General features: G+C 52.2%; 1 protein-coding gene across 1 annotated transcript; it reads left to right on the top strand.

Moving 5' to 3' along the window:
- Positions 1–374: 374 nt before the first annotated feature.
- Positions 375–8,227, top strand: AGPAT6 (1-acylglycerol-3-phosphate O-acyltransferase 6). The gene is made up of 12 exons (XM_009895402.1): positions 375–902; positions 3,725–3,794; positions 4,131–4,428; positions 4,611–4,685; positions 5,119–5,208; positions 5,323–5,416; positions 5,876–5,991; positions 6,218–6,273; positions 6,609–6,694; positions 6,932–7,060; positions 7,142–7,221; positions 7,845–8,227. The coding sequence occupies exons 1-12, from the start codon at positions 738–740 to the stop codon at positions 7,951–7,953; spliced, it is 1,368 nt and encodes a 455-aa protein (XP_009893704.1). The 5' UTR covers positions 375–737; the 3' UTR covers positions 7,954–8,227.
- The last annotated feature ends 2,221 nt before the right edge of the window (positions 8,228–10,448 follow it).

The following is a 10,448-nucleotide window of genomic DNA, read 5'->3' as shown; positions in this document are numbered from 1 at the left end:
ACTAGTGCTGGTGGCATGTGAGTGCCTTGTCTGCCAAGAAGCCAACGCGCTGTTTGAAGAGCGTTCCAGGGACACAGGCTTCATTTGTGTCTGTAATGACCCTTCAGCGTGGGTGGGTGCCAGGGGCCTCCAGAATTAAACTTGTTCCAGGCGTCATGCAAGGATCTGCGCTAGTGCCTGTGTCCTCACGGAAAGAACAATAATAGCTCCACATCCGGTAGGCTCCTGCAAGTGCCAACTCCCTCGATCTCCTCCAATGCAGGCTCAGGGATGGACTCCACCTTGTCCCTGTGAAGAGACTCTGCATGCTCTCAGCAGCCAGAAGGGGATTCTGCTGCCAGCTTCTTCACAGGCTGCCCCACAGCAGGACTTGCTCAGCGGCGCCTTGGGAGGATATCCGTTCACGCAGTTGTGTCACTGCAGTGCCCGCTGCACGCCCATGGAGGAACCTGTGTGCGTGTTCTGTCTTCTTTGAGCTCTTCAGCCCACGCTGTCTGAACTCACCTGGGCTCCTGGCAGACAGTTTGCTTGTTTTCCCAACTACTCTCCCCGATCCTGTTGCGTTCCCTCTCTCACAGAGCCCAAAAAGGATGTGAACTTTGGAATGGGGTCTATGAGCAGGCTGCGGACTCAGTGCATGTGCGAGACTGTTGCTGAATAACAGGAGGACTGGTTAACCGCTGTGGGCAGCCTTTCCGTCTGGCTGCAGGGCACCAGCCTTGCCTGGGCCCTTCACCATGTTCCTCCTGCTCCCCTTTGACAGCCTGGTTGTTAATCTCTTGGGGATTTCCATAACTGTCCTCTTCACTCTGCTTCTGGTTTTCATCATTGTGCCAGCAATTTTTGGAGTCTCCTTTGGCATCCGCAAGGTTTACATGAAGACATTATTAAAGATTTTTCAGGTAAGTCATGTTTTCAGAATTTTCTGCGTGTTTACAGGGGTCTTGTCAAGCGTGGTCATGCTAGGAAGAGAGGCTTTTGCCCCTCAGCACAGCATTGCAGATGACTGGGATGGGAGATTGGTTTGTTGATGACACGTGCTGGTGCCAGGTGACCCGTTTGGGTCATCTCAGCCAAATGCCATTTACTAGACCTCTGTTCGTGGGCTGTTTTCCCCCTGTAATTAATCCAGTAAATCTTCAGGTAAAGTGGTAGGATAGCCTGGCCCGTGAGTACGCAATAGTACGGTAGGATCTGTAGGTGTGCCGAGAGGAGGTGTGTGCTTGGATGGGTTAATGTCCCAGATGAGGGAGGTGCTGTTGCAGCTCGATGAGGAAAGAAGCCAAAAGGGGTGTAGGGTGTGATGGGGAGGGACAAGGCTGCAGTCAGCGGGCTCCTCCTCCTCCAGCACGTGTTTGGATGAAGCAAAAGCAGGAGGTAAGGCAGGACTGTCTGTACTGCAAGCCCTGGGTGGTCTGTGGCCAGAACCCAGCACTCTCAACACCCTTCTGTCCTGGAGTGCCGTCTGCTTATCTGCTGAGCCCAGTGGCCATGTCTGGACCTGCAGCCTCCGAGGACAACCAGCAGCCCTTACTGACCCTTTTGGCACTGGGAGGCCAAGTGGAATTTTCCAACTTGGGGTCATGCTGTTCCCTTGCCTGCCTTTGGCAGACTAATTTTATGGGCTGTCTCACAGCCAACACTTCTCCTTGAAGCAAGTGCCTGGCAAGACCAGAACTGTTGCCAAACTCCTGGTAGATAAAGCCTACACCACCCTACCCTGACAGCCCGAGCAAAAGGAAAAGGGGTGCCCTGTGCTTGATAGGGAGGGTTTAGTCTCTTTAATGTAGGGTTCAAGCTGCAAAAGGATTTCTGGTACAGCTACTGCTGTTTCAACAGGGCTGGTCTTCCCCAGGAGTATCTCTGTACTGGCTGGCCTGGGAAGGCAGCCTTGGAGCTTGCAATGTTCAACTCTTTAAATTCCAAGTCCTCCCCAAAGGCTTCTGAATGCAAAGACGCTGGGCTTTGTGAGGTGCTTCGTTAACACAGATGTCTGAAGACCTGACTTCAAATTTAGTGACTGAACTGGGGGAAAAAATTAGTAAGAAGTTTGGTTTATCTGAAATGGAACTTTTGACCTTGTTTTCTTTTTTTTTTTTTTCTTTCTTCAATTCATGAACGTTTATTCTCCACACTTATTTTGGTGTTTAATTTTGAAACCATTTTTCTGAAAAGACTCTGAAGTCTATTTCAGCTTTTATCAAATAATCTTTGCAGTGGGAGAGAGGAGCACTCTGGCACAACTGCTCACAGATTTGGTGGAAAATTCACTCACTGGGTTTGGTCATACGGAATTGTATTTTTGGGGAGTGTTATTTACCTGAAAGGTTTTCCCAGCTCTAGAGGCCAGTGTTGCCAACCCAGCCCAGAGGGGCGGCACTCCAATCTGGCAGCTTGTGGGACATAGCCAGAGCTGCAGCCCTGCAGTGGCAGCTGCACGTCTCTGTTGGTGAGGAGGGAGACCTGCCTGGTGCCTCCCAGGTGGGAGTCTGGGTTTTCTGCTACTGCAATCAGGATAGAGACACGCTGGGCTTGCGAGGAGCGGGTTCTCCATAGGCTGCCCAGATCCTGCGGGTCAGAGCTCCTCTTCTGACTTCTCCTGGGATGGCAGTGTCTAGACAATCATCTGCAATCCTGCAGTTCCTTCTGCTGGCAGAGGAGGCTTCTAGATGAGCCGGACACTCCATATGCAATTAGCATTCCCACATCGCTGCCTCCTGATCTGATGCTGGCATGGGCTGAGACCAGTATGCCAAGACTTCCCAGCAGCTTCCCCTTCTTCACAGATCCCTGATGGAGCAACTACCCTGGAGAAATAAGCATGTTGTACACCAGAATCTTGTTCCCCCAGGCCTGTATAATGCAGAAGAGCATGAGGCTGAGAGGGTTACTTGGCAGGCAGGCAGGAAGACTGGCCAGAAATCCAGCCTGCAGTTTTTGCTGGTGTCCTTGAGAATTAGCTGAGAGAGATTTCTGTGGATAACAGGTAGTCTGGGCATGGGATTTGGCAGCCAGCTGCCAGAGAGCTGTCTCAGAGCGCTTGCTGCTGCTGTTTTGGACTGACTGGTGAGCTGCAGCAGCTGTTAGCTGGACTGGGGAGGGAAGGATCCCATCCCATCACCAGCGTGATGTTTTTAGCAGCAGCTTGAAAACACAGTCTCTGCTTTGAGCATTTCTTTGAGAATAAATGAGGGTTGAAAAATAGCACTGGTCCCGTACTCAGCTTCCTGCACGGTGATGTAGACCACCCCAGCAGGATGCTCAGTCCGCCCAGCAGCGGTGTGGTGGCAACCACATGCCGGGTGCAGCAGAGCCTACAGGACACAGAGGCTGCAGAAAATCTTGCTGTGCCATCTCACCACTGAGCACTCTTCTTCCCGCTGGCAATCCCTGCTTCCTGCTGGGGCTCTGCTGTGCAGAATGGCACACAAACATCTGCACGTCATGGTTGTCCTGTGCCTGTGCTGGTCACCTCCCCATCCCTCCTCTTGTCCTGTTGCAGACAAGTCTCTGCTGTAAAAATGTTCCTCCCGGGCCAGTCTCTGCTTCCACGCCGGTTCAGCTGTGTTCATCACTCTTTCGGTTCTGTACGGACGCCTCCTGCTTTAGTCCCATTTTCACCCCTTAACCATGGCCTTCCCTGGAAGTTGACTGTAAAACAGGGATAGTATGAACTGGAGCTACAGGCCTGACGAATTTTGCTCATCATGTGTGTCTCTTGCAGTGGGCGACACTGAGGATAGAGCGTGGTGCCAAGGAGAAGAACCATCCGTTATACAAGCCCTATGTCAATGGTAAGATCCTGCCCTGCATGGGTATATATAAAGTTCAAAATTCTTTTTGGGAGATAGGGTAAATGTGGTGTCTCTGAGCAGCTGAGGTTGCTGGGAAGCCTTTTCCATGTAGATGGATTGGAGGGAGCTATGGAGGGGTCCGTTTCATGAGGAAGGGCAGGGAAGCAGCCAGGGAAGGCTTCATCTCTAGGCAGGTGGGAGGACTGGTTTATACCTGTCTGGACTGGAGAAGGGAAGGGCGCCCTCTGGAGGACGGGCGAGTAAGTGCGCTGGCTCTCAGCCGTCTTTGAGCAGGCAAGTCGCACTTTGCTCAGCGCTGCCTGTGGCATGTTGCAGGTATCATTGCGAAGGAGCCAACATCACTGGAAGAGGAGATCAAGCAGATCCGCCGGAGTGGCAGCGGCAAAGCCCTGGACACCCCTGAGTTTGAGCTCTCAGATATCTTCTATTTCTGCCGCAAAGGCATCGAGACCATCATGGATGATGAAGTGACCAAGAGGTTCTCTGCTGAAGAGCTGGAGTCCTGGAACCTACTCAGCAGGACCAACTACAACTTCCAGTATATCAGCCTGCGCCTCACTGTCCTCTGGGGACTGGGTGTGCTCATCCGCTATTGCTTCCTTCTGCCCCTCAGGTGAGTGTGGCTGCGGGAACCTGCCTGCCGAGACACTGCTGACGGCCTGTTCCCACTGCAGCAAGTGCAGCTGGTGTCCGAGCCCCACGGAGCCTGTTCAACATGGTCAGGAGAGACAGGCTGCTTGATGAGTAGGGCCTGTGGCCTGGATTTGCTAGCATGTAGCTTCCCTCTTTCTGCAGGATAGCTCTGGCGTTTACTGGCATCAGCTTGTTGGTGACTGGTACTACAGTGGTGGGATATTTGCCAAATGGAAGGTGAGTTCCTCTCTGGGGGAAGAGGTGATGGGAAGCCTCCTGTGCAGTTTGAGACCCGATAATCCTGAAGTTTTCCTGCAAGGCCTGTCTGTTCCACCTGCTGCAGACAAGGCGGGTGGTCCTGGCGTCTAACCCCTCAGGAACAGACGCCCTGTAATTTTAAACGAAGGGCCTAGATGTGACCACTAAGCGGGTGGCAGAGCGCTGGGCTCTGAAAGGAATACGAAGAGAAAAGAGCAAAGGCCAGAGTTTGGTCCTCATGATTTACGCATCAGTGGTCATAAGCTGATGGCAAAAGCCAGGATGAGACATGTTTCTATGAGAGATGTGAAGTCTCGCTTGTATCTCATGGCCTGGGGCAGCAGGGCTGAGCGGCACTGTTACAGGGGAGATTGTGGAACTGGGGGGTGATGGTCTCTGTCCTGGGCTGCAGGTGTAAGGAGTTCCTGAGCAAGCATGTCCACCTGATGTGTTACCGGATCTGTGTGCGTGCCCTGACGGCCATCATCACCTACCATGACCGGTAAGGAGGCACTGTCTGCTGCTGTTCCTTCCCACTAGCTGCTCCATGCCATGCCTCTTGCAGGCCTCATGCTTCGTTCCTCTGTCCTCATCTCTACTTTTGTTTTGCATTTAGAGAAAACAGACCCCGAAATGGAGGCATCTGCGTGGCCAATCACACATCTCCCATTGATGTGATCATCCTGGCCAGTGATGGCTACTACGCGATGGTAAGGTCTGCAGCCCAGCCCCAGCTCTGCCTGCCAGGGCCTGGTTGCACGCGTGGTGGGAGCAGCAAGGGTATTGTGTGGCACAAGAGGCTTTTGAGCATGCAGAACTACTTTTCCCTGCATGACATCTCAGGGCACTCTCAGAGACTGTGCACAGTTTCCCTGTTGCACGTGGCTTTCCAGCAAGCTTGGCCTGGTGCTCGGAGCACCAGGGGTCTCTAGGGAGTGCTTTGCAAGTGGAGCTCTGGGCTTTGCTATCCATGGAAGAGCAAAGTGCTTCCCCAGCTGGACCTCCTGCAGTGTGGAAAGCACTTGGGGCTTGCTACATCTGTCCTTCCCTCTCAGCCTTTCCAGGGCACGGGTAGAAAGACAAACCTCAACTGGGCTGTGAATCTCGGGGCTGCCTTGGCCTTCCTGTGTCCCCAGGTCTTGTAACTTGTGTCTTCTTGCCCTGTTCAGGTGGGTCAGATCCATGGAGGCCTCATGGGTGTGATACAGAGAGCCATGGTGAAAGCTTGCCCCCACGTCTGGTTTGAACGCTCTGAGGTCAAAGATCGTCACCTCGTCGCCAAAAGGTGGGACAGTTGCTAGCTGCAGGGGAGGTCTGGAGGCTGGGAGGGGGGGGCTGCCCACTTCCCTTGGGTGAGGGCGCTGCCATGCCTCCTGGGTGTTGGGAGACTGTGCCACAGTTGCTGGCACCCAGATACTTCCCAGTGAGTGCAGGACAAGGACTGTATGCTATGTGGATTGCTAGTGACAGCTTCTGTGCCCTGTGTTAATGGGTGACACTCTTCTCTTCAGGCTCACAGAACATGTCCAGGACAAGAGCAAACTGCCTATTCTTATCTTCCCGGAAGGTGAGTTGTGGAGCAAGGCCAGACAGGCACCTGGTGGAGAGGCCACATTGGGACAGCACCGTGTCTGTGCTCCTTCCCTTCTTACGCAGCTAAGGGCCTTGAGACCCTTCACTGAGACAAAGGGGACATTGCATCTTTAGAGCTGACTGAACCCAGAATGTGGAAGTCAGATATATGGTGTCCCAGTGACACCTCCTGTGCATACAGAGAGCAGGGTTTGGAGCGAGTGTCGGGGCAGATGCTGGATGCCTGTGGCCTTGTCCTTAGGTGCGTAGCTTGGACTTCTGAACTGACTTGCAAAGGGAAGTTGAGAAGATTGTGCTTGCCTCTTACAGGAACCTGCATCAACAACACGTCTGTGATGATGTTCAAAAAGGGGAGCTTTGAAATTGGAGCCACGGTTTACCCTGTAGCCATCAAGGTATGAGAAGGCAAACATTCTTCCAGCACAGGTAGTTCTCTGCGTGAGAGCTCAGTCTTGGCAGCCCAGTCTTGGTACTGCCGAGCCAACAGCCTGGTCTGAGGGCACAGGGAAGCTGAGATCACTCCGCGTGGTGCTCTGGGAGGGCTGGCCTATAGCTGGGCTTGGGGTGGAACTTGGAGCCTCAGGGATGGTGCAACCACTGCCTGGCTTTTATGAGCTCTTCTGCTTCTGTAGTATGACCCACAGTTTGGAGATGCCTTTTGGAACAGCAGCAAGTATGGCATGGTAACCTACCTCCTTAGGATGATGACCAGTTGGGCCATTGTCTGCAGTGTCTGGTACTTGCCTCCAATGACCAGGCAGGTAAGTCGGGTGAACCTGGCCTGTCCAATCTGCTGCCTGTGTGGCCCTTTGCTCCTGCTGACCAGTGTTGTTTTGCCACAGGCTGAAGAGGATGCTGTCCAGTTTGCCAATCGAGTGAAGTCAGCCATTGCCAGGCAAGGGGGCCTCGTGGATCTGCTCTGGTGAGTCCAGGCAGGCTTTTCTCTTCCTGGTGCCCGGGTGCCTTGTTCTGGGTCCTGGTGTGTGCTCGTGGGCTGTAGAGCAAAGTTTGTGTCTTGTGTTGGGCAGAGTAGGCCTATGGAAAAATGGAGATACATCTTGCCTGTGACCTCCAAAACTGCTCTTCTGTAGCGGGGACCAAAGTCTTTGCTTCTGCTGTGTGTGTTGGGCACCAGGGCTTCATTCTGTGATTCCAGTTTGAACGGGGTGCCTTGATTCTGACTTGATGCTGCTCAGCAAAGTGGGTTCAGCTTAGGAGCTTCCTTTTTCAGGCACTGATGTCTTCAGAGCCTGGGAGGCACAGGGACTCTACAGGCAGTCTGCTGTAGTGGTATCAGAGCAGCTCACGCTTCTGACAGAGCTGCCGTGTTGAGCACAGAGGGGCCATGGGTGCAGCTCCTGGCAGAGCAAGGTGTGAAAGTAACTCTGTGTTGGGACAGTTGGTCTGCGGTGTGCCCTGGCAACATACAGTACGGCTGTAGCTGTCCGGCTGTTGCGGGAGCTCTGACCTGCTCTGAGCAACCCCAGTTGAACGTTCAGACAGTGCCCGCCTGCAGCTCCTCTGAGGATGTGACTCTCTCCCCAGGGATGGAGGACTGAAGAGAGAGAAGGTGAAAGACACATTCAAGGAGGAGCAACAGAAACTCTACAGCAAAATGATTGTAGGCAACCATGAAGACCGGAGCCGCTCCTGAGCCCTCTGCCTCCAGCACTGTTACTGGGCCTGGCCAGAGCCCTCTGCCTCCAGCACGAGCTGGGGCTTGTCTGGAGCAGCACCGAATCTTTGGACTTTGGCTACTCCAGAGCTGCTTGGACTTGCTCCTTCATCCTCTGGCCATTGTTACCCGGAGGCACTGTTACTGCCTAGAGTCTTCAGGCCCTGAGCAGCCCTTGGCAAAGATGCCTTCTTGTTACTGTTACAGTGAAGCCCCTTGGAGGGGCAATATTAAATGAAACACTTATGGTGTCATATGCTTCCATATGGTGTTTACGGGCCCAGGGGGAGGACTGGTGCGTTGATGTGCATGTGTGTCAGTCACAAGTCTCCCACGGCACAGAAACTGGTGAGCTGCACTGAAATTAGCTGCCTTGACAACCAAGGGAGTCTTCATGAGCCTGTGCCTCTCACGTCTGCAGCATAAACCTCTTAGGAGCAGTGTGTGGTCTCTCCGGCCATTTACAGCTTTATTTCCAGGAGAAACCTTTCCTTTTCCTTTCGCCACGCCCCTGTCATAGCCTGACCCATACCTTCTCCAGCATCTGAGTAACAACCTTTTTGCTGGGGTTCCTCAGGTGGTGAGGATCATCCCCCGTGGAGGCCTCCCTCTGTCCTGCAGGCTGCCAGGCAGTTGTCGCTGGTGTGGCACGTGGGGCTCTTGAGGAATCCATATGTGCTGTGGTGAGACTCCATGGATGAGTAGGAGATCCCCGTTCAAATGTCTCCTGAGGGACCGGTGGGATCTGGTCTTGTTATGCACCAACACGCACATCTATAATCTCAGCTCGTTGTAAGGAAACGGAAATCTTGTGCTGGAGGTGGTACCCCATTCCCTTTCAGCTCTGCAAGTGTATTATTCAGTAAAACAATTTGCATTTGAGCATTCATCCCATGTACTTTCCAATTTTCCTTAGGTTCCTACAGACTTTAGCACTTTCATTGGATCCTCTGCATGTTCTTGTAAGCAAATGCTGTTTCACTGCTACCTGCAGAAGCCGTTTGCGTGTGCATTCGCTAGAATGCAGAAGACAACAGTTCAGTGCCTCCTTTGTGCCCCCAGTGGTGTTTGTTGGGGGAGGGTGTCTGCTACCCCCCAGGTCGGGGCAGCTCTTCTGTGTGCGTGTCCTTAAATTTGAATTCCCTGCTCTAGCTGCCAACATGGATTCAAGGTAATTTACTGCTTGCTTGGTTTTATTTGGGTAAAACACTGTTATATCAAGAGAGACAGAGAAAAGAAAGCAACAGGGAGAGAGTCCAGAAACTCCCCTAACCTTTCCCAAGGGACACGATGCCCAGTCTCAACATGTTACTCGGTTCTGTGCGGTCTCCCCGCTTCGCTTTGCCACTGGCTCCAAAACTCTTCCTTTGGGTCAGTCAGGTCGTCTCTACCTGCGCACAGACCATGTGCGAGCAGGGTAAGCGTAACTTGTCCTCATAGTTGAGGAACCCCATTTTGCAGTGTGCGGTTTTCCACCTGCCCCAGGACCATCAGCTTGTGCTCGAATAAACTGACCTACCTGGTACAATACCTGAGAGGGGACAGTCTGCCATACTCATAGTGATGTAAAGCTGAACTTAATAGCATAGATCTGTTAACATACAGTTATGGGAAATATTTCTATACCGAATTGGTTTACCTTTGCTTCTTGTAGTGCTTAAAATATGATCCTTTATAAATATACACACAGGGACACGTTATCTACACAAACACTGTGTTCCGTTATCAGTGATCTGTTACATGATCACCATTAACATCCGGCATCACCATGAGAACTGGGGCTGTTCTGGTTTGGTGATGGGGACGCCCTTCCCGGCCCTGTGCTTTTCACTGTTACCCCAATTTTGTGTTCTCTTCTGCTCAGCTTCAGCAGTGGCAATTGATCGGGCGGGGGGGAGGGGGAAGCTGCAAAGCCTGGTGTCTTTTCCTGTCCACCCAGGATGACAAAACGAAAGCAGCTGAAGCCAAGCAGGAGATAGTTAACAGCAGCTACAGGGTTGAAGTGTATTGCTTACACTCACCCCTACAAGACAAAACAACTGCTCCTTAGTAATAGATATCAGTTACCCAGGCTGGGATCCCTGCTTCATTAGGAGTTTGTTATGGCATTAAGGGTCTATTCACCAGCATTTTGGTTTACTTGTTTTACCCAACTTACTAAGTACAGCTCTTAACACCACTTCACCAATCTTCCGTCTGTGTCTTAACCGATGGGGCTGTTGCTTTGCTACTTCAAAAAGAAAAGAAAAAGGAAAGAAAAGCACAACCCTTATCTCCTTGGCAGTTGTTACAGAGTTTTTGACCATCACCTTTAAGTTGTGTAAGAAATGCTGTGGGTATAGCGTATGCCTCGCAGGTGTTAACCTGTAGTGTGGTTAAGCTTCAGTCCCCGAGCAGGTGTGTGTTACCCTGTGGTACTTGTCTCTACCATTTAATCACAACGTTTTACGAGCTGTGTTTGCTCCATTCCTGAT

This window comes from Charadrius vociferus, unplaced genomic scaffold (genome assembly GCF_000708025.1).
Source record: "Charadrius vociferus isolate BGI_N301 unplaced genomic scaffold, ASM70802v2 scaffold661, whole genome shotgun sequence".
NCBI classification, from domain to species: Eukaryota; Metazoa; Chordata; class Aves; order Charadriiformes; family Charadriidae; genus Charadrius; species Charadrius vociferus.
This window is presented reverse-complemented; position numbering and strand designations above follow the sequence as displayed.